Below are 25,134 nucleotides of genomic sequence, written 5' to 3'. Positions count from 1 at the left end.
AATGTTAAATTTATTAATGAAGTAGTAAGTAAGTAGAAGTAAGAATAGTAATATTTCATCTGTATTTAATGTTTCATTTGAAAGAGAAGACCATTATTACCGTGTTTATGAATTATGGCTACTATCAGAAAATTCCATGCCTTACGATGGGCACTCATTGATATTCATAAACATGTGTTGCTTGGCCACCAACTGTTTGCATGCCAAATGATAAAGTCATCCCCTCGCTACACTCTGTTTACTTCTTCCTTCAATAGGTACTGATCTTGTTACCTTTCCTTTATTTTTTTAATCTGTTCTTATTGATATTTTTATCTACTCTTATGTTCTTAATAAGTTGTAAGTTCTTAGGTGAGAAGCAGGTAGATTAGCCTAATAGCTCAGATATGTTGAGTAGCCTAATAGAATGCTTCATGAAAGAAGGGAGAAATACTTTGTGTATGTTACATTATTGTCAAGAGTAAGTAATACCGTATTTTAATGTAATGCCTTGTTTGTGCATGTAATATCTGTAACTATCTCTTTCAAACTAAAAATTTTATTTTGAACATCCCATAAGCGTTTGTAGCTAGTATTGGTCTTTGAAAGGGGAGAAAATGAAGCACAGAAGTTCCTCTAAAGTGGTTATTAAGTACTAAGCACTGCAAATGTAACTTTGCAATATAAGCTCAATTTCTTACCATTTACCAACTGAAATTACTTTGCCTCTCCTATTACTTCTAGGTAGTTAACAAAAGACTGTTTTGCACTATTTTATTTGAAAGATATGAAAGTATTGACTGGTAATGGGCTAAAATATGTTTTTTAGACAGACAATTAATGCTATTTCTGCACTATTTTCTCTGTTAACTAGGAAATTATTTGCTATTAGCAGAAACACAGGACTCACAGAAAAGATTTGAGTTTGTAGTCACAAGAATGACACTAAAATTGCTGAATAAAAGGTTTTGCTTGTTACATTTTAAGGAATGTACGAGAGTGTGCGAGAACCCATCTTGAGATGAAGGTTGTACTTTAGATAAAAGGACCTCGGGAGATATTTTTAGAAAGACATCATTTAGGCATCATTTGAAAATGAAGATGTTTTCTTTTTTTGTCTTTTATACAAAAAATACAAAATAGGCACAGTGTGAATGAAACTTTCATTCCATTGAACAGTATTCTTGTTTTTATTTTTTTTTGTCCTGGTTTATGACACTGTGAATCCCTCCTCCCTCCTACAGGATAACAATTTTTCAATTCACTATTTCCTTTATTTATTCTGAATAATGTGTCTGTGTGTGTGTATATATATTTGATACACTTTTATAAATTATATATCCACTTGTTAAAATACTGTGTGTTCATACTACCTTGCAGCAATAGTAGTGATTTTCATACATTATTACAGAAGACTACATTTTCAAATGTATTTATTATATATACATTTCTCGACTACATGGGGACTCCGTGTATTACTTAAGTGCTCAAATATACCATCTGTTTAGGATGATAAAATTAAGTTATGAAATATACTCATTCACTTAAAGATCAATAACTGTTTTTAAACTGAATTAATCATACTCTGAGGAGAGCAGAGCAGAACAGAGGAGAGATGAGGATTTATTCATCACCGTAAGAGACACAAATAGGCCAGCACATCCTTCCTCTTCCTTTGAGAAAATATTCTCCTTTAATATTGTTCTGGATGACAGTTATAAAGGGATTGGATACCCTGTTGGACCTGTTCTGAATATCCATCATATGATGAATTTAAAGTTTCATACTGCTTCTCAGACCTGTAAAACTTTTGCATCCTAGAATTGCTGTGGAGAAAGTGGCTGATGTGATAGTTAGGAATGTATTTCTTCTCAGACCTGAAAGGGCAAGGTAGTTTAGTGCTTACAGTCATTTACTGAGACTCTGCCTCACTCTCCTCCTCCCATGAGCTGCTAATTGGAAGAGAGAAGTATGAAACTAGAAGATTTATATAACCTCTCCACAGAATAAAAATACTTACAACAGGCTTAATAGTGACACTTTCTGCCTGAGTAACCATCAACAGATGAACGAGCCTATCCTCTTTCTCCCTCACCTATTCTAAAAAGGACAAAATGTCTGAGGTTGGAAGCTGACCTCTGGTCAAAGGTTGAACTCTGGAGGTCATCTGGAGGTCATCTGCTCAAGCAGGGACACCTAAAGCAGATTGTCCAGGACCCTGTACAGATGCTTTTGAATTTCTCCAAGACCCCACATACTCCCTGAGCAACCTGTGCTCCCTCACTTGCACAGTACAGAGGTGCTTCCTGATGTTCAGAGGGAACTTCCTGTCTGTCAGTTTGTGCCTCTTGCCTCCTGTCCTGGCAATGCGTGCCAATGAAGAGTCTGGCTCTGTCCTCATTGCACTCTCTGTACTTACAGTAGACATTGATGAGATCAGCCCCGAGTCTTTCTTCAAGCTGAACAGTCCCAACTCTCTCAGCCTTTCCTTATAGGAGTGATGCTCCATTGCCTTCATTATCTTCATGGCACTTTATTGGGTTCTCTGCTGTATGTCCATGCCTCTATGGAGGAGCCCAGAACTGCAAACGACTCAAAATGTTACTATTCAGGCGTTTACAGTCCCAGTTCTTGGGCCATATGCAAGAACTGTGATGCTGAAATAATAGAGAATATTTGTGCATTACATGACTCTATCCCAAGATTTGCCACATGCAAGCGACTTGAGATTTTTACTTGAGCAAAACTTTATATTATTAAAGAAACCACTTCAGAATAAACATATCTTCACACATCTGGGAGGTCAGTTTTTAATTACTCATTATATGTTTGCATATTTAAAAATTATTACCGTTAATGGTAAGGCAACAAAATTATCTTAGACCATTGTGGAAAATACATGTATTTGATTCATGAGCTACATGACAAAATCCAGACTGTATATCTTGTGAGGAAAAACAAACAAACAATAATTGAAGTAACTAACTGATGCATAAGAGGTTCTGTCTGAACTTCTTTACTGTGTGGGTGAAGCACTTCTTTACTGTGTGGGTGACCAAGCACTGGCACAAGTTGCTTGGAGAGGTGGTGGAGTCTCGCTTCTTGGAGATCTTCAAAAGCCACCTGGACATAGTCCTGAACAACCTGTTCTGGATGTCCCTGCTTAAGCAGGGGTTGGACCACATGATCTCCAGAGGCGTCTTCCAACCTCAGTGGTTCTGTGATTCTGTAATTTAAACTGGGCATGTTATTAGAAGTCCAGTCAAGCTGTATCGCAGTGCTATTATGAAACAAAGGGTTCATGCTACATGGGGCAGTCCAGGGGCCTGATTGGTATACTGTTCTGCCTCCAATAATGACTGCAGCATACAGAAAAACTACAAAAGTCTGAGCAAGTGTATTGATTGCTCTAATACTCTATTTCAGCATTTAGGATTTTAACAGCAAGAGAGGGTATCCAGACTGTCATATTTAATAACAACTGAGGAATTTATCCTTCTAGAGTTTATCTAATCTGTTTTGAAGCTACTTACTCTTTTAGCTTCTGTAATATCCTATGGCATCAAATCTGACAAAGTAATTATATAACCTTTGAAGCACTTCTTGTCTTTGTTTTTTAAGCCTGTTTAAAAAGTATAAAGACACTATATGCTTTACAATTTCTGCTATGAAAGGAGTGCTTAATCACTTCTTTATTCATCTCTGTATCATTTATGACTTTGTAGGCTTGAGTCATATATCCTGGTGTGTCTGTTTGAATCCACAGAGCCTTCATCTTGTTTAGTCTGTCTGTCTTTGGAAGCCTCTCATCCTCCATATCTCAATTCTGTGGAGCTTTCCTGTTTGAACTAGGTTGTAAAAAAACTCTCCCATTTGTAGATCCTGTGGAATACCTATATTCAGTTTATCAACAAGGACGAGCTCATTTTACTTCATGTCTTTCTTCCTTGCCCTTACGAGAGGATGATAAAACATGATGAAATTCAAGAAGGGATTAGGGTAAATTTAGGTATCTGCTTGAAATATTTGCATGTGAACTAGATATCTAACCAATGGGGATCTACTCAAGAGAAGCAAATTATTCAGCTATCCCTGAAGTCAACCATATCTCTGTAAGCTCCACTGATTGTGATGAAGGTTAACCTGGAGCTGAATCCCACCTCTTTTTATGAGATAGCTTACTTATTTTCTAACAGAGAAAATGACAGACAGAAATGCATAGTGCCTTTACAAGATCACATGTAATAATACTCCCATTTCAGCTCCATATAAGTTCTTTGACTTCCATATGTCAATCTGAGCACAACTGAGGCCTTATACTGGGCTGCTTAGTTTTTAACTGCACTGAACACCTCTCTTCTCAACAATCTGGTATAGAGTTAGTTGTTATTTCATATATCTCACTGCCTCTTTATTATTTTTAAGGCATTTCACCTTTATATCAGTAGAATAGACACTGTATATTGGATGCTTAAATTAATTAAGGTTATAAACAAAAAATAACCAAGAGCTAAGTTTAGAAGTTTACTGTCAGGATATTGGAGGATTTATTTAATTATTTATTTATTTTGGCTTTGTGTAACAGCTTCTGTGTTGTGTTCCTTCCCTTGCTGCAAAATGAGTACTGTCACAGTTTCTTTAAAATGATTATTTGTGGAATTTTCCACTACAGAAAACTTTTTCTTTACATAGTTAGGATTTGTACTGAAATGGCAATGCTGCTAGCTTGGGTGGAAGATTGCTTTATGATTCCTTGTCTGCTGTAGAACAGGCAATCTTAATCCAGAGATTTCTTTATTGTTGAATGCTTGAAATTAAAATCTATCTTTTGCCTTGCTTTTTTTTTTTTTTTCTGTCCAGATGAGGATAATCTGAATAGTGATATGAATAAGGACCATTAAATATGAATAGGAAAAAAAAAAGTTTTCATATATATAGGCAGATGTGAAAACAGAGAGACGCAAATCTGTGACTGACTCGAGAAGAGAGAAGTTTATACATTTGCATGGAAAGTGTGTTGCAATTCACTGTAATCTATTCCCACGTGTAAACTAATCCCACTGTAATGTAATCCCACATTTCAGTATTTCCCTTACTTTCAATTACCACCACCCCTGTGCAAGGATTGGCTTCAAATGATGGTGTTTTTAAAGGGACAGGAATTGTATGTGTGAACTAAAGTGAAATGAAGGCAAATATTAATAAAATATACAATCCAAAGCAATTCCATTGCTTTAAAGTATAAAATGGAGTGTGTTCCACTGTTGATTCTTGACTATTAGATTGGGAGTTAAACCACCAATATTTTAGAGAGATGATGGAATATAATACTGATTTCCTGTTTCTTTGTTCCTTGTTTGTGAGGGTGGTCTTTGAGGTTTATTTTTAATAACACCTATAGGGAAATCATCTTAAAATGGTGTGCAAGTATATGCATATTTGGGAGCTATAAGAAAGAAGGTTTGCAGAAGATGCTTTCTCTTAATAGCAGCTCATTGCAGGATAAAATATTTTGTGTACAATCTAGGAATTTGAAGTCATCATTGCTTACCACAGGGATAGTAGCTGTGACAAGGACTCAAGGACATTACGTAAGGCAAAAGAAATGCGTTTGAGGAGTTGAAATGATTGTGACCATTGAGATAAATTTCCAGACCCCTTGAAATTACTTTTCCACTTTTACAAACTCTAGAATTTTAAGGCACTCTTAATTAATTTAAAACTTCAGCTCTCAATTGTGTTCTAAGGACTGCTGGTGTTATATGGACAGCTGTCTACAAAACTCAAATATTTAAAGACAACATTATTGGGTCTGTGGATTAAAAACTGAGATTATATATTTTTCTGTGTGTTCTCTGTATAGTGTTAGCATTATGATGTGCATGACTCATGTATACCATACTGCAGTGTGGTCTGTAACATTTCTGAGAATCAACAGTGGTGTATTGATCCAAAAATTGTGATCAAGCAATCTAGAGAAAATAGCAACAGGTTAATTCTTGAGGTGCATCCAGCTACAGAAGAGGAAGGTATATTTAAGAGGTTGAGTGTGATATTTTCCGTTCCAAGAGGAAAGAAATTAGTTTGTTTCAGCTTGTTCTACCTTCTGCCAGATTAGATTTTTCCACTACTTAATGACAAAAAAAAATTCCCTAAAAACAAAACAAACAAACAAACAAACAAACAAAAAGCTTATTTTTTTAAATATAACTAGTGAACATTTAAGGATGATTTCCTAGCCCATATTGATAAGAAAGTGCTTCTAACCCAAACTGAAACATAAAAAAAATAATGCAGTAACTTAATTGTACATATAGGAATTTGAAGACTAACTCTGTCCCTGGAGCTTGGTAAATCTTAATTTTTTTTCTGTGGCTGAAAAGCATATACAGCATGATACTGGTTTAAGTTAAAGAAAAATACACCCAAATGTATATATCCCCAAATACACCCAAATGTATATATAATATAATATATAATGTATATAATGGACTATCTTGTGTTGTTTCAAAGGAAGGAGCATTATGCATGAAGAAACAGTTTACTTTTTGTGATTTATATTTATTTTGTCAAAGCATTTTAAGCCTACTTGCCTCCTCATACAAAGATTAACTACTTTATTGCATTTCAGTTGAATGGTTTGTTGTAAAATGCTCATTTTATTTCTATATAATCAGTGAAAACATTACTTTGGTTTACATTGCTTCAGAAAATTGCTCTATGTACTATATAAAATATGTGCATTGGTTTGGAAAAATCGGTGTTTACATGAACTCTGTAATAATACAAGATTTACAGTGCTTCTTTCCTTGTAAGTAGCTATCTCTAGACATCTTCATTTTCAAATGTTCATGCTGAGCTGAAATGCTATGCTGTTCTAATTATAAATTAAACAAATGTATAATTCCAAGATACTAATTTGTTTAAATTTTACATTGTATTTTTAGTTAACTTAAATTATTTTCTTTTTCTTTTATTGTTGTGATCTGTTGTCTGTTTTGTCTGTTGCATGTCCAGGGTTCTAAGGTTAGTATTGCTGCTGTAAGTTTCAGTTTTTGCATTTTCAAAAATTTCTTGTTTTTGATCATTTAGTATTTTGACTTTTTTATTATTATTTTCCTATATCAAATAGTAGGATAAGATTAGGAATACAGTGGCTGTATTAACTTCTCCTAACGTGTTTCCCTTCAGTAACTTAATGCATTGTCAAATATGATGCTTACTGTTAGCTAGAAGACAAATGTAGGCAGGTCCATGAGCTAAATTATAAATGTGGTTCTCCGTAGAAAAAAAAATCTTTAGGCTCTGAACTTGTAATTGTATGCACAGTAGACATGAGGTGGTGATAAATTCCCTTTTTTAAGGCTTTTTAAGCTACACCAATCTAAAATATTGAAGACAGCTTGATCAAGTGGAACTTATTTTAAATGTTATTAGAATATTGATGTGCTGTTTTAATAAGGAATACTGATAACACGTTTTGCTTTAAAAAGTCCTCCAGTCCTTTAGTTTTGTATAAAGTAAGACCTCAGTCCTTTAATTTTAGTTTAGTTTTAAACTAAGTCCTTTATATATATATAAATATATATATACACACACCTACATACTTATATATATATGTGTATGTAGGTGTGTGTATATATATATATGTATATATATAAACAATTATATATTTTAGGGAGATTTTTTAAAAAGATTTTTTCAATTCAAATTTTTCAAAAATCTTGGTAAAATACACTAAAATGTATATTTTATAAAATGAATTAATTACGTAACTTGCAGCATAAAGCAAGAGATATACTGAGAAGGTTTAAAGACCATGATTGATGCAATACTATTAAAGTTTGAGAAAAATCAACAGCAGGCAGTCAGTATGCTGCTAGCAAACCTGATGTTATTTGAAGCATGAGTTCAAAGTTCAAGTTTCTGTAACCACATATGATATTTTCTAGAAGACTGTTATGGCTATAGATTTTTTAAGATCTATTTTCATTGGGTGAGTGCTTTTAAAAAAAAGATGTTCCAGTCTCTTACAAAAAACAGAAACTAATTTTCCAGAATGTAGGAACACAGCACACACTAAGAAGGGAAGACCTGACTAAAGAATAGAGGCCAGAAACAGTTATCATTTTACCATTTGTCTGATTTCATTGGACAGATCAGACAGATGACAGCCCTTCCCAAATCACTCCGGTAACTGACATGTTAAGTCCTTAAGAAAAATTAAATGAAGTGTTATCTATCATTGTGATGACACATGCCACATTATATCCTACATGTTTAAAAACAGTTTTGTGCGTAATACTGTTTGGCACAGTTTGCATTCGTCATATGTTATAATCTAAGCTATTCTAAAAAGTAACTCTTCAGGAAGGATACTCATTTTTTTAGAAATACAGAAATAAAGGATTTTAATTTTTCTTTTTTTTTTTTTTAGTTTCAGAAATGTCCAAAACAGTACAAAAAATGTTGTACATTTTTCATAGATAATCCTAAGCAAGTGAATAAAAAGCAGCACATGTGGCAAAAGTAACGTTTATTAAAAGTGACTGAACTCTGTGTTCTAAGAAGCCATGTGCTCTGAAATCTTATTGACGATCAATAAGAATCAGCAACCTGTAGACAATTTTTAATTTATTGTTTAAGCATATAAATGTGGACAGTCAAGCCAATTTTCAATCAAATTTCAATCCAATTTTCAATTTTGCCTAGTTCCAGAGGTAGAAGTAACGTTTAGGTGTTTAGGTAGACTTTTTGTTAATTAAACAATGTTTGCTCACTCATCTGCACTGTTAGACACCCAAATGCTTTTGAAAACATGATTCTAGACACCTTGGAGAAAAGATTTTTAGATTTCAGAAATAACGAGCTCATTCAGCGTTCTTCTTTAGATTCCCATTAAGCACTACATTACAGTACAGCACTACATTAGAAAAGAAATGGTCATTCTCTGAGAAATGTAAGTTGCATGTCATATAACTTGTCACATTTTTACTTCCTCCTTGTTGCTGTAGTGAGAGAGTAAACATACTCTATTCTGATTTACAGGAGAATTTGTACAGTGCTACCAATATAATAGTAAGAATTCCCAGGGAGAATCAATTCACGGAAGCAGGGCAATACTGTCCAGTTTTTCCCACTCTTACTTGTTTATCTAAAGGAATGTAAAAGATATACGGACTTTAATTAATACGTTACCTGTCAATATTGTTAGCCTATGGAAGAATGTAAGATTATGTTCTACCCTTACATACTTTACATTGTTTTACTATCTGAGCACACTTTGTCTTTATGTAGTTGCTGATAGATTTCCCATTTATATTAGACTTTTTATCATCTATTAGAACATGTGAACATAAATAATTTTCTCACTCTTCATGCTGTCTTACTTTGAATTTGGATCACGATTTATATTAGTGGTAATAATATGAGATTTTTTTTAATAACTTTTCAATGTATTTATCATTAAGTGTAACAATTTAGATTTGTGTGTGTATATGCTGCTGTCATTATATTTCAGTTGTGTTCAAGCTGTTTAATTCAATTATCTCCTTTTAAAGACTGAATTGGAAAATATTGAAGTGACACAAGGAATGTCAGCAGAGACAGCAGTAACTTTTCTCAGCCGTCTGATGGCAATGGTTGATGTACTAGTATTTGCCAGTTCTCTAAATTTTAGTGAGATTGAAGCTGAAAAAAACATGTCTTCTGGAGGTCTAATGCGACAGTGCCTGAGGCTTGGTAAGTCTGCAGACAGCACGTATTAAATAATTACTTACAGATCAGTGAGCTCAAGCTAGATAAAATAGTGACACATGTAGGAAAGGTCCTTGTACTGACTGTGATGTGATGAAATAATAGTATGCTATTGCTGATTTGATGCTGTTTAAAGGTTGATTCAATAAAAACACAAAAAATAATAAAATGGCATGTCTGAAATTGTTAATTCCTTTGTAAAAGTTGTATACATTTTTGAGTAAAAATATTAAATAAAAGTAAATGAACAGAGGAAAAGTGTTTTTCCTAGAAGCTGTTTTGCTGCATGCCTACTGCAAGTTTCCTTATCCAAGTCTCTGTAGATTTGAAAGACTGTTTTCAGTCCATGTAAGATTAAAAGCTTGGGATGTGTGTACAGACTGCAGATCTTAATATAAATATTAAGATCTTAATATAAATATAAAGTCTAGTGCCTTTCTTCACTATTTACCATTTCCTGTATCTTCTTACAATTGATTAGGCAATTTAAAAATTTCTGAATAGTTTGAATTATTCTTTCCAACCTATATGACTTTGTCCTGGTGAACATCTGTCATCCAGCATGATGCCATTTCTTTAATGTTGTATCCCACAACATCTTTCAAATGCTGAATAATTTTTAGACTCTGATTTTTGTCCAGTTATTATTCATACCACTCATTAGATCATTGATTATTATACTGCTACTGGTATAATGCTTGTGGTTTATTATCACTAATCAATTTTCATCGAATTCTCAATTAGCTCCTACTATTTTCCTCTGTTGCAGCTGTGCATAACTGCACTCAGATTTAAAGTGCTGATAACTGATCAATAACATATGAGAGCTTCAAATTTTAATATAGTGAGATAGTTATAGAAAACATTAGGTTGTTCAGCTAAAAGAAATAAGTCACCATTAGTGCTTTCCTAGTACTAATGGAGTCTAATGCGATAACTATTGCTGTTATTATTTAGACGTGGTTATTGATATATACAGACTGCTAACTGATACTCTAAAAATAATTATGAGAAAATAACTCTAACTTGTTTAATTTTCATGACTTTTTTAGTTTGTTGTGTGGCTGTGAGAAACTGTTTAGAGTGTCGGCAAAGGCAGAGAGAGAGAGTGAACAAGACTTCATTAATCAGCAGTAAAGCTCAGGATGCTCTCCAGGGCGTAACTGCAGCAGCAGCAACCAAGGTAATCCAGTCTTCAGTTACCAACAGCACTGACAAGACTGTACCACTGCTTCTATGATCAGAAAGCAATTGTATCTGCCTTCTCAAGTATTTGGCAAAAGCTTATGCAAAAACTTAACGTACACTGGAGCAGTCTTAAAGAGCTTTACGACTCCTGCTTTGTTTTGAAGTTCCCTTCTTCACATCTGTATAGTTTTGTTTGTTTGTTTATTTGTTTGTTTGTTTTATACCTGCATAGCTTTTTTAATTTCTCAAGGCATCTTCAGTTTGGATGAAGTCCTGTAATTACATCTGTCAGTGGAACATCTGAGTCCCAGTAACTTCAATATACCATTGCATGTACAATAGAGATCAGTATTTTCTTTCTGACTGAATGAAACCTACTTTTCTGAACTTGATAACAGCTTTGAGTCTAAAAAACTAAAATCCTGAAGAATTTAGTGTAGCCTGTGACATAACTAAAATATAGCATTTTAGCTAACATAACAGATTCATGTTTTTTTGATACTATATTTTCATTAGGAACTTTAGTGTTTTTTGTTCTCTAATGCCTTTTCCAGATAGCATTTACAAACTCAGCTTCATTCACACTATTATTTTATTAAATCTCACAAAAGGCATTATATTTTCCACTTTATCACATTCGGTGCAAAGCAAATAAGTATAACAATGCTTTTAGGTGTTTAGGCATAATATGCAATACATTGTCATTTTTTAAACAAAGCATAGTACTCTATGCCTTTGTAATAATTTGTAATAATAGGAATTATACTGTAAATAGTCTGTAATAATTCTCAGTAAAATGAAAAGAAAATGATTTTTGAAAATATTTCTGCTCATGGTTTTTAAATGTACCATATTAGACAATTTATTGTACTGCTATGGAACAACTATAATCAGAAATCATCTTTTGTGTGCATACAATTATTTAACTCTGCAAAAAGATACAGTTGTTCTGATGTAGTGGGATGATGTAACAACTTATATCTAAACATTTAGGACAATAATTCAGACTGTTTTTTGTAGAAGCCTTGTCTGAGTGAAAAGTACATTGTTAATATAATGAAAGTACATTGTATAATGAAAGTACATTGTTAGTAGAAGAGCATCTAAGATTAACAGTGATATCTAAAAATGTATCAAATTAAGGTTCTAACACAAATGCTTTAAATTTCCCAAGATATTTGGGGGAAAAAAATTCTCATAAGTGTTTTATTTGTAGACTCCCCTTGAAAATGTCCCTGGCAATCTCTCTCCTATAAAAGACCCTGATCGGCTTCTTCAGGATGTTGATATTAATCGTCTACGAGCAGTTGTTTTTCGTGATGTGGTGAGTAATATGTGCTGTAATTCTACAAAATCATCACTTCCATTTTCAAAGAATTTTTGGTTGTTCTAGAATTTAAAATACCCTTCATGTGTCACACTTATCAGCAAACCATCTGCTCATGGCTTTGTAACTGCCAGCCACTTCCTGCACTGTAAAATCACAGAATCATAGAATGTTTTAGGTTGGAAGGGACCTTGAAGGGACCTTAAAGATCACCTAATTCCTGCCATAGGTAGGAACACCTTCCACTACACCAGGTTGCTCAAAGCCCTGAGCCTTGAACCTGGCCTTGAACACCTCCAGGGATGGGGCATTCACAGCTTCCCTGGGCCACCTGTTCCAATGCCTCATCACCCTCAGAAGAAAGAATTTCTTCATAATGTCTAATCTGAACCTCCTCTCTTTTAATTTAAAGCCATTCCCCCCTTGTCCTATACCGCCTGACAAAGAGTCTCTCCCCAGTTTTCTTGTAGGCCCCCCTGTAGGTACTGGAAGGCTGTGGTAAGGTCTCCCTGGAGCCTTCTCTTCTCCAGGTTGAAAAACCCCAACTCCCTCAACCTGTCTCTATAGGAGAGGTGCTCCAGCCTTCTGATCAACCTCATGGCCCTCTGGACTCACTCTAACAGGACCCTGTCCTTGTGCTGGGGACCCCAGAGCTGAATGCAGTGCTCCAGGTGAGGTATCACTGGAGCAGAAAGGAGCAGACCCACCTCCCTCACCATGCTGGCCACACTACTTTAGATGCAGCCCAGGATATGGTTGGCTTTCTGGGCTGCAAGCACACATTGCCAGCTCATGTTGAGCTTTTCGACAACCAACACCCCCAGGTCCTTTTCCTCAGGGCTGCTTTTAGTCTATTCTTTATCCAGCCTGAATTTGTGCTTGATCATATTGATAAACCATTTGAGATCAGTACATAATTTTGTTTTACAGTCAGACTTGATCATATATTAGCCAAATACTCACAACCAGAATAAATCAGTTATGTCCTGAAATAAAACTGTATTAATAAAAGTGTCAGTTACTTGTCCAACCATTGTAGGTGGAAGACTTATTATATTTATTGCAGAGCTGCAGCAAATTGATTAGAAAAAAAAAAAAAGTCAATTTTTACTTCTTCTAAATATATGTGTCATATATATGTAAATACATATATATGTTTTTCACATTTCTGCAACTGGTTTTACAATAAAACTATTCTACAATATCATTTTTGAAAGCACTGCAATAGGAATTATTATTATATATATGCAAATATATATTTTAAGTTTAAACTTCTGCAGCTTAGGTTTGAGTGGATTGAAGTAAAAACTGAATGTAGGAATAGTTTTAATGAAGAAAGTACAATGAGAAACAAAAGCATTTATCTGTTAGAGTGTTCTGATCTAATCATCTTTAAAGGCCAAGGTTGAAACTGGGTGATGATCTTCTCTCACCTACTCTTTCCTTACGTATAAGAGAAGAGACTAGTGGAAGCAGATTCTGAAATTTCTGTGAAAGAACTAGTAAGAGGATTTACAGTTATTTTAAGTGTTGCAGTGACATGCAACCAAATTAAACACACAGAAAAATATGGAAAGCAAGCCCTGGATTTGTGATAGAAAATGGGTACCTGTGGAATTGAGACAAGTTGAAACTCTAGTTGAAGCCTCTACTCTGAAATGGCCATTGACTTCACAGGCTTGGAGATTTGTGGTTTCCAAATTACCTTTATGATTAGGTACTTAATAAATGTTGTGTACATACTACTTCAGTGAAAATCCATTAAATCTTCTAGTTAATCCCTTTGCTACTATGTTAACAGATGTAACATTTCAGTTGGGCATTATTTATAAAACTTTGAGATGATCTTGAGTGAAAATTCCATTGAAATGTCCAGTAATATAGGTTTGTTCCTTTCTCTTTAACACAGGACGACAGCAAACAGGCTCAGTTCTTAGCTTTGGCAGTAGTCTACTTTATTTCAGTTCTGATGGTCTCCAAATACCGTGATATTCTAGAACCACAACGAGAAACTGCAAGATCTGGGAGCCAGGCAGGTAGAAATATCAGACAAGAAATAAATTCACCAACAAGTACAGGTACATTTGTTTTCTTTAAATGTTATTTTTCATTTTCATGTGTAGATTTGTTAGAACTGTAATTATCTGAGTTCAAAGTACTTGAGCAGTTTAAAATTCTAATAGGAAATTACATGGTACTTTCTTTCTCTAAAATAATTTTAATGTACATTGGCAGATTTCACTTATTTTGTGCATTTGCTTATAGGGTATAACTAATTTTCATTTTTGTATTGCTTTTTATGCTTTTGTTTATTTCATTTGAATATAATTGAAAAGAAACAGTGTGTCTGATGGTGCTAAAGCTGTAAAGTACAAGACAGTTGATCACCACAACTTTCTTAGGCTATTATTTGTTAGTAAGAGCAGATATCTTTATACAATGAAACATAAACAGCAAACACAGCTCTTCGCCCATGTAAACTCTTTTAGTTTAAATTAGGAGGTTTGTGAAAAGGTGGTGGTGGAGGACTCCTTTTTGGAGTCCTGCTGTGTTGGTGCCTACATTTGAAAGCCTAAGGAAAGATTATAAGAAAAAGGAAGCATTTCTCTTGCCTTCTTTGAACTGCTTGTGATTTATTTTTTTTTAATAGTAGTAGTATTTTTCACTGGCATGTGTTCTTCAGCCTGAGAGGGAGGGAGTCTGTTAGCTGTCAGAGCCCATCAGAAATTAAGAATCCAAACTTTACCCCACTTTGTTTCAAATTCTTTATACTGTCAATTCAGTAGGTTTTTCAAGTCCCACTGGATTGTTTACAACTGTACCTTCTGTGTTAAAAGAGCTGAAAACAGTAACTGAACTTGTCCATGAAGCTCTTCATGTATGTTTTTTGTCTTGTATTGAATTTTAATTACTTCATTTACGGAGTTTCTGATTTTCATTCTTCATAGAATGTATGTTCCAATTTGTGTCACATTTGCATTTAGTCATTATCTTCTAATTCATCATTATGCTTTAATTTATCATTTATATATCACTTCTGAAGTTTATGTGCTTAGGGGCTTCCCATTTCAAATATAATACATGAACATGGTCAATTATGAGAAATCATATTTTTTGTGCCTTTCTGGTTATATGTTATTGTCCTGCACTAAAAAGCTGCTAGTTTCAGTGAACTATTTCACTCATGATTATCTTCTGTGTACATGTGTGTGCATATATATATGTGTGTCTTTTTTCCCCACATGGTTGTTGCTCTTGAAGTGCCCAAATAGGTGTGCTGTTTCCTATCTCTTGATACAGAACTTGTTTTCTTCCTTTAGAAATGCACTTTATGTTGATAATACCATATTTGCATGTTTCAATGAGATAGGACTTCTGTCATGGATCCACAGTGGACCAGGCCACACATGAATATTAGCTGGCTCACATTTGATTCCATGATTTTCTCCACAGTTGTGGTCATACCATCTATCCCTCACCCAAGTTTGAACCATGGATTCCTTGCCAAGTTAATTCCTGAGCAGAGCTTTGCCCACTCATTTTACAAAGGTAATATTAACATCATCTCCTAACCTGTTTGGGTGTTCTTATTTAATGTAATGTAATACAAGAACTAACTGTGATGTAATTGTTGATAAATAAGTATACGCCTCAGGTTACATGGAGATCAGACCTGATGACACCTTTAAAACTTTAACTTCCTGCCTACATTTCTCTAGGAAATCTCTTTCCCAATTTTACTATCACTTCTTAACTTTACTTACTATGAAATAAATTTTATAAAAGATTAGTGAGGAGGAGGGAATGGATGTAGAAAATTCTAAATGCTTTTGGTTTGTGGTTATTCTACTACAATATTAGGCCCATAAAGTCAGGCCTATTTTTAAAAAAATATTGCATACCACATAACATATGTAGTATTTTTGTAGTGTTCCCTTTCCCCGTATATTTTCCTGTTATTTTTCCTTCCTTTCTTGCTTTTTTTTTTTGTTCTTGCTTTCTTGATGGTATGTAAACCTTTGATATTGTTCGTACTGTTAATTATTTTATGCATGTTAGTTAATGTGCTGTGCTGTGCTTTTCTTGAATGAGAACACTTTTGTGACCAGAGCAACTATTACATGTTTTGGGCCTGCTTTTGTTTGTTTGTTTGTTTGTTTGTTTTAATAGTTATATTATAATATAGAGAAAATGTTTTTTAGATGCCATTATTTGAAAAAAAGGGTTACCCAGTTGTAATTTTAGCCAAATTTGCATGTACATTTCCCCATTTATTTGCATGTACTATAATGTGAATACAGAATTATAGGTTAAAAAACAACATAATGAAAATGTTATTGGTATAATTTTGCAAAATCTCAGTGAGTAAAAAGTTTGATTTATAGAAAGATGAAGAGATTAAAAACTGCTTCCTGTATATAAACAATATAAATAGTTAACTTCTTTCTTTGCTAATAATGTAACTTATGTTATATTTATCAAATCCTGTTCTGGGAAAATTATGTTAAAATTTTTATTAGATTAACTTAAAAAATCACTACGTTTATCTTACATTTCTTAAATTTCCATGTGTGCATGTAAGTATATTATAAAGTGTTTTAAATTCTAACAACTAACAATCAAGGGTTTATGATTTTAATTAAAAAGTCTGTTGTCTGCCAAATGAAGAAAAGAAATAAAATTTAAAAATACATTTTCAATCATTGAATTTGCTGATATAATATTCTTTGTTGTTACACTGCTGTGTTCAGTCTATCATTGATTTTAAAAGAAAAGCAGGGTGCGGGGAAGGATCATTTACTCTTAGTTCAGAAGAGTACTACAGTGTTACATAGACAATAAAAACCTGGAACAATTAGATCTTCCTTTCTCATCTCCTTTTGCCTTTAAAGCACATTTTTGTGTAGCAGGCACAGATATTTTCTTTCTCAACACCTTTTGCTTGAAAAAATGGAAATGGTTAGACTGCCTCAAAACTTACATTTATTTAAAAATATTTTTTAATTTAATACAATAAAAGAAATTATGCAAAATACATGAGATGATGTTGCTATTTGTATATTGCTTGACATTTGAAATAATGGATGTAAAAAGGAGTGGAAAAACAAATATTTTTTCTTCTTATCCATACTAAATAAAAATAATAAATAAATAAAAAATAAAATAAAACAAAACCAGAAAAAAAAAGACTAAAAATAAGTCTTTTAAAAATGGAGACAGCTGTATAAAATCACCAAAATATTTCAGATAAATATTTCTTAAGAGATATGTCCTTTATACTATTGTCCATAGTATTTGCTTTACCTCAAATTCAAGTATATTATAGTTTTATTTTGATTTGTTCTTTTAATAGTTCAGTAGAGCTACAGGAATAGTAATAGTAAAAAAAAAAAAATAGTAAAGTGAGATACATAAGAAACTGTAATGAAGAAATTGGCTTTATAAACAAATTATTCAACACAGGAAATTTTATCTGTAACTATTTAAATTTATTTCTTGATATTTTCTCTTATACCTAACTGCATCTACATCTCTAATCTGCGTATTATTAGAGAAGAGCATTTCTGCTTTTTAAATTCTTGAGTCAGTTCCTCAGTTTTGAAGGACATGAGCAGGAACTAAAAAAAAAATGCCAACACTGTCAGAGAGGCTTAAAGTCAAAACCTGTTTTGTCATTTCAGGAATTTTTCATTCCGGTGACTTAGCCAATCAGTTTCATTTAGACATGCTTCCACATTTTGGCAGCAAACATATAACACATTAATAATATTTTATATTTTAAGATATTTTAACATATTATAGCATGATTAAATTTAACATTTAAAAGTCAATATAAATTTTTAAAGCACAATCCTATTTACTATAAAATGGACAAAAATTCATTTGTTACATGGAAATAAAGCCTCTATATTTGGATGTAAAGGGTGTGTTCTTTGTCAGTCCAATTCAATACAGCAAATTGTGTCATCATTGCACTATTGTTGGAATGGTACAGGAGTTCCTTGGAACAGATCTCTGTGGGAGATTTCTTCTTAGTGATGCTTCATTTTTTTACTTTGTATATGGCATGCTCTTTTATTACAATATATTTAAGGATGTGTAAGATCCTACTTATCTCAGGTGTATTACAGTATGTGATTGTTGCATGCTTCTTACGAGTAACTACAGTTGGTGTCAAGTGCAGTTTCTAGGAATTCTAAACATCATTGACCTTGATATGAAATTTTCCAGTTCTCATCATTTAAATATGTTGACCTTTTCCCAATTTATTGATGATATTAATAAAATTTAGTATTTAAATAAAATAGTTTAAAATGTGCTTCACAGGAAAATATATTATAACTTTACTTATAATTGCTTGTAGTCACTAAAATAAAGTTTAAATGTTTTGGTGTTGGTTTTTTTTGTTTGTTTGTTTGCTTTTTTGCTGTGAACCAAGTATTGTTCACAAGCTATATGTTATCTTATGGTGTTTAAAGGAGAAAGAACACACAAAGGAAGAGGAAGAAAAAGGTAAACCAATGGTGTCCATTATACCATTGTGTCCTTGTATTAAATGGTGTATTTAATGGTATTTAGCAATAACAATGTGTATTTATTTATTCTGCTGTTTTTTGTTTTGTTTTGTTTTGTTTTGTTTTGTTTTCTTTCTTTCTAAGCTCACCATGGGAAGGATAAAGGTGTCTCTATCTGTAGATTTACTGATTTACTCTTTTACTCTCTACAGTATTTCTAAAATAATTTGCGCTTAGTCTGACAAAGCAGAACTTGTAAAATCAAAAGAAATCTCACTCTTTTCTATTTAGATCATATACAGATCATGTATGCATAAAGACATGAAAGCAACCCTCCTTAGATCGTATTATTTAACTTCATAACTTCAGAGTTTTAGAAGGGGAGACAATATGATAGTTTTCTATGATATCAAAAATCTTAAATAGAATTAAATTCAGCTCCAGAGCTTTAAAAAGCACCTTAACATGTGGTATTAATCTCCATAAAGATATCATGGCATAGCTCAGAAAGTTTTATGAACCAGCTTGTAAGTCTGCTACATCAAGGCTTATTCCACTTGCTGCTTCAAGTGTCAGATACTGAGAAATTCCTTTGGGTACATCAACAAAGAAAAAGACATACAATATACACATACACTACTGTTGGCTTATTTATTCTATGCAACATCTTCATACCTCATGTTATTCATGGCTGGATGCCAATCACATAAGTGAAGACCTCATCTGATTCAAATGCTGACAGTTTGGCAAGATTTCAGTCAAAAACAAATGCTTGTAAGGATACTCTGGAGAAAACTTAGTCTTGCTCATCTTTTCAAAGATACAATGCTTGTTTACTACTCCTTGAAGTTCAGAAACAGTTAAGACAAATCTTGGGCAACAGAATGTCTCCTGAAAGACAGAAGTTGACTTATTGGCAAACCTTTCTTCCTTTGTGCTCTACAGCTTCCAGCTTCCAATATTGTGAAGTCAGGTGAATCTGGTTAGACAATCCTGAATGTGGAGTACAATTCAAGCATCTATTCTACAGTAATTAATTATCACAGTCACAGATAAAAAAAAAAAAAAAAAAAAAAAGTAGATTAATATTCTTTTGCATCTGAAGAGTGTCTGAGCAACACAGTCCAACAAAAGTAAATGTTGTCAGACTTCTTTCTATTCACAATACCAAAGAATTAGAATAAAGGCTTTTGAAATGTCAGATAGATCTGTTTTTCTGAAATTGTAAAGGTTTCAAAATGGAGTCTTTGGATTGAGAATTATTGAAATGCAAGAGTGACCTAAAATGTTTCTTGGCCTAAAGACTTTTTGGTTCATGGGATTTCTTCAATTGACTGGGATGAAGATAAGCTCCATAATTAAAATATGGAGTTAGAAAAAAAAAAATCAATATAGCATTATAATATATTTGCCAGAAAGGGAAAGTTAATTTACCTGACTATTCAAAGATGAAAGAAAACTTACTTTATCATTCTCAGTATGTCAAGTGGCTGTGGGTATTGTACCTATAATTTGTACTTTCTGGAAAATGTTTCTCTTTTTCCATTGTTATTATTTTTGTTTCCCCTCAAGCAGTCCTAAGTGAATTTTCTGTGGTTGTTTCTCTGGTTGAAAGTCTGGGAGACCTTGTCTGACTGTAGAAACTGCATCTGTTGAACAACAAATATAGTACCTATTTTATCATGTGAAGCTTCTTCATGTATTGGTGTTTTGAGGGGAAAAATAGCTAATGGAAATCTGCCACACTTAGCCAGCAGAGCACAAAGACGGTGGTCAGTTACATAACTGAGATCCCACATATAGCAAGGCAACTGTGATCTAACTGTTGCAATAACGTTTTACAAATTTTCTCTACTGGGGTGGTGTAGCCAGTGAATTCTGTAACCCCTTTATTTATATCTGAAAAGAATCTGTTCGTGCCTGTGCACTTGAGTAGTATATTAAGTACAGAAGCTCTGTTTTTTTGTTTTGTTTTGTTTTGTTTTTTTTTTTTTTTTTTAATTAAGTTTCTTGCATGGGAGGACTTAAAAGAGTTGACTGGTGCTTTTGCTCAGTTGATCAGCATTTGTTACTAAAGTTACTCCACTAGGGAAAGCTGAACATGCTACATTTCTTGTAGAAGCATTTACTCAGGTTGTCCAAGTTTCAAGAAATTGCTCTGCTCACTTTATTATAAACCTGCACTATTGCAAAAGCTATAAAATACACATTAAATGGGGTAAAACATTTATTTGTTTTTAGGTATTCCAGTCTCCTTTTTTTGCCTGGTAAGTGCGTATGATCCTTGAAGGAGACTATTCATTGAAGTCCGATGCTGTAACAAAGTCACTTTCAAAAATTTTTGGCTTTCATCTTTGGTGATAATTTCATGTGTTGTATTTGCTCGAGAAACAGTGTTAGAGCTTAATCTTTACTCTTGCTACTGCTGAGGAATGATTTCAAGTTCCTTGAAAAGTTTCCTTTCAAATTCAGTAGGTTGAAGGTAGTCCCAGTATGCAAAGCTACTTCCTGTGGAAGGCAGACAAGCTCCTTCTGTTTTACTTTACAAGCAAGTACTCTAAATTAACTTTAATGTCAGAGGAGGTTCAGGTCTCTGTAGGAGTGTTATCAAGACTCTGACTTCTGACTTAATGGCACAGTGGAACTTGCCAGTTCCTGGAGCCATTTTAAGATAACATTGTAGTGGTTGAGACATCCTTAGCAGTCTTTACCTCTGCCCCTTTAGTCAGCAAGAGCTACCAAATTCTGCTCTTTCACATGTAGTGAATTTAGTGTAAAATGCTAAAATCTGTATTTCTGGAATAGTAGCAACTTTAATATCTTAGAAGACATTGTTTTGTTCTTGATTAGTTTATCTGATTTTTCCCAAATTTGTTATGAAAATATCTCTGTTATGTCTGGAAGGTGTGGAAGTCAAGACTGAAACACTGGGAGTAGCCCTTTCTCTTACCAGATAGAGGGTAATCAGTGTAAATTTTGAGAGCAGAAATATCGTATTGGTGGAATAAGCCTATGAAATAATAGATGAGCATTGTGTCCTCTGTTAAAAGCAGCTAAACAGCCTTATATAAAACCAAGTAACCTCTTAAAGGAATGTCTATGAATTTGTAGTATGGTAGTATTATGTAGTATTTGGTTATGGTGGCCAGGAACAGCAGGGTGAGTTTTCTCAATTCTGGTCATTATTAAAGCTATACTTGCTTACACTGAGGGGTTATTATATTGTTTCAACGGTACTTCCATCTCCACCTCATATCTCCAGAAGTGGAAAGGTGTGAATGATCTTTTTTTGCACATTAACCGGGAGCCTATACATTCCTAAACACACAATCAATACTACACAAATAATGGAAAGATATTTTCAGTCAAAAAGAATGACATTACTACTTAGCATTATTCAGGAGCGTTTTCGAAATGAAAGTGTTGCAACAGTTCAAATTGCCTTATATCATATTGTGCGGAGAACATTGATGTGTAACTTATCACAGCACTTTATCAAAAATGGATTGTATTTTCATCTCCTTTGATATCGCTGTCTATATTTTTCCCAAACACTGTAAATGAACAGATTTTTAAAGGTATGTGCTGTAGAAGAACTGAAAGCTATTGATTTTTTTCTTGATAGAAGTAAATATATTAAGAAGTTGCAGAAATTGCTTTTTCTTCTGAGGCAAGTAAAGCATCATTTTTCTGATCTCTGAGTATTGTCCATTGCTATACCATTATTTGTATTCCTAGTGTAGTAGCATAGATTTTCAGCCTATTTTTAAAATACCTCTTTTGCAGAAGGACAGCAGTCTAACTACACAAACTGGGCTAAGGGACTAATTTATATTGCCTTTCCAAATACCCTTTGCCTCCACAAAGCCCTGATAAAATCTGTGGCTTCATCTTCCTCAGAATATAGTTTTCCATATACTTTCAAGAAGTTGTGTTAAATCTTATAAGTGAAAAGAATGATAATCATGTGAATGATAAAATTGATTTTCTGCATGCTGCTCCAGATTATTATATTGCTTTCCTGATTATATAAAATATATGCCACCTATGCCACCACTGCCTCTGAAAGGAAGTATATTTTAAGATCTTGGCATAATAAGAAATACATCTTGATCAAATATTTATTACCATTCACCCACTACTTAAGGGATCAGAAGATATATAGTTCATTACTAATTAATCAATCATTATATACCCATGAAGCATTTGTAATTTATTTTTGTTTTGGTCAAATAACATTAACACTTCGATTTGTTTGTACAATTTACAGATGTTTTAAAAGTTATTTTTTCCTAAGTTTTTCTATATTTCTTAATTTAATGCTTTTAGTATAAGTTTTATCATGTCTATGGAATATTTTATTCTTCACTTTTTTTGTGACTGGATTTTGTAACCTATGTGACAGAATTTTTGTTGTTGTTATTAGTTTTATAATAAATGTCTAAACAAAATTATCAGCTTTCCCGTGGTGAGTCAGAAATATAGATATTATCATAGATAACTACTGGCTCATCTGTTTTTTCTTTTAAAATTGTAAGAAGGGAGGGTAGAAACCTGTAATGTCCAACAGAATGAGAATCACAACTTTATTCTTTCTGTCCACCATTCTGCCTTCTTCACTTAGTTTCTGTTCCTGTGATCCTTTTTTCCCATAATTTATTCGCAGATAGTCTTTTGTTATCTGTGTGTTTTTTGAGTTTACACAAGACAAAAATAAAATAGAATCTGACAAAAACTAGGGAAATTCACCTACAAAAATTAAAATATACTATCATACTGTTCCTGATTTACATTTGTTTTTTTCTTTCAAATGCAAACTATTTATTCTAAAATGGATATGTCTTTATTACAGCTTTTAATTTTCTAGTTATTTTTTTCTTATGAGTTTTTTATCTAATTGCCTTAGTTAACTTTGTCCTGAATAGTTTTAGGATCATTTAAATTTTGTTTGGTAACCAGGTGATTGGTCAGATTGATGTACACGTGTTTATTGAGCACTGAGTGAAGGAGGTTTGCTTAGTAAGAAAAGTGATAGTAAGACAGAATCAAGACTTTGATTAAAGACATTGCCTAAACAGATCATGAGTTATGAGTCTTAAGTGACTCTTTTAATACTCTTTCTTTGATCAAGGTAGAAGGAGCTGCTCTATGTGCCTGCCTGAGTCCAGAATTGATTGGGGGGGTGGAGGGTGGAGTGGAAATAAAGGCTTCTGAGGAATTTAAGCAAACAGAGTTAGTTTCCAGTGAACAAAAAGAGAAGACATGGACTTACAAGTGTCCATTTGAGATGCTGGCTGATGACAACTCTGTTCTCTGCCATACAGGCTCCTCGTCATTTACCAACCTTGAATCCCCCACCCTGTCACTTCTCCATTTCTCTCCCATTTCAGAGCCTTTTTGTTCTGCTAATGAATGCTGCAAAATACAAGTCGCCGTTAATCAGATAACCTTGCATCAGAAATAACAGAATTCCATGAAGTACATTAGTGGGACATGGCCAAATTTGCCCATGAATGTGTAGTTGTTACATGAAGAATAATACTGTCTAGGCTGCTATATACATTATATATTATATATATTATATATATAATACTGTCTAGGAGTGCACATTATGTGGTTAGGCCAGGACCAGAAGGACAGGAAACTTTTTCTGTATTCTGTGATAACTTCCACATAGAAATAGAAATGCCAGTAGGACCAAAGTTACTGAGCAGATATTGAGCAGCTTGGCATGCTAATGTTCTTTTTAGTGTGATCTTTACTGTTGTGCCTCAGCCTCTGAGTACATTTCAATTGCAATTCCATTTTGGTTATTCCATTCAGTGTAATTTTAAATCAGACCCTTATTACTCTTTAATTCCATCCTCTTATTTATTTTTTTAATTTTTATATAACTGTGCTGCTTTTCATAAGTGAAAACTAGTAGATCAATATGGCTAGGAAGAACTCGTTCACCATCTCTTTATAGCCTAGAGCTTAGCCATTGAAGAGTTCCCACCTGTGGGGGAAACTGTAATATCACTGACTTGTTGGCTTGAAAGCTTCTCCAGCCTGGGATGTATGCTCTCTTTAAAAATGTAGAATACTATGGAGGGGTCTGTAAAATACAGCTAATAAGGTTTTAATTAGATACAGATATCTTAGAATACAGATATCTCAGAATATCTGTACAGAGAACAACACATACATTTTCTAGTGCATGTGAAGACTGAAAAGTGACAGCAACTCTTATACCAATATTGATCCCGAAGCTTCCATTACCAAATCTTGCTATATTGCAAAAAAATGACAATGATTAGGTTAATGCACCTTTCAAATAGATTTCATCATGAGGTGGAAACTAATATATTCAGACACATTGTAAGTGGT

General features: G+C 33.4%; 1 protein-coding gene and 1 long non-coding RNA gene across 10 annotated transcripts in view; one reads left to right on the top strand and one right to left on the bottom strand.

Moving 5' to 3' along the window:
• NBEA (neurobeachin) overlaps positions 1-25,134 on the top strand; it is a 514,417-nt gene that overhangs the window by 177,079 nt on the left and 312,204 nt on the right. The window contains exons 25-30 of one of the 2 annotated variants that reach the window (XM_032190243.1): positions 6,997-7,005; positions 9,540-9,720; positions 10,788-10,918; positions 12,140-12,247; positions 14,160-14,328; positions 15,704-15,799. In XM_032190243.1, the coding sequence (XP_032046134.1) occupies positions 6,997-7,005; positions 9,540-9,720; positions 10,788-10,918; positions 12,140-12,247; positions 14,160-14,328; positions 15,704-15,799 (694 nt within the window). Of the gene's footprint in view, positions 1-6,996; positions 7,021-9,539; positions 9,721-10,787; positions 10,919-12,139; positions 12,248-14,159; positions 14,329-15,703; positions 15,800-25,134 lie in introns of both variants that reach the window. The other variant, XM_032190252.1, reaches the window with a different exon arrangement.
• The window catches only part of LOC116490770, a 153,064-nt gene that overhangs the window by 80,140 nt on the left and 47,790 nt on the right, over positions 1-25,134 (bottom strand). The window lies entirely within an intron of this gene.

Source organism: Aythya fuligula, chromosome 1 (genome assembly GCF_009819795.1).
Source record: "Aythya fuligula isolate bAytFul2 chromosome 1, bAytFul2.pri, whole genome shotgun sequence".
NCBI lineage: Eukaryota > Metazoa > Chordata > Aves > Anseriformes > Anatidae > Aythya > Aythya fuligula.
This window is presented reverse-complemented; position numbering and strand designations above follow the sequence as displayed.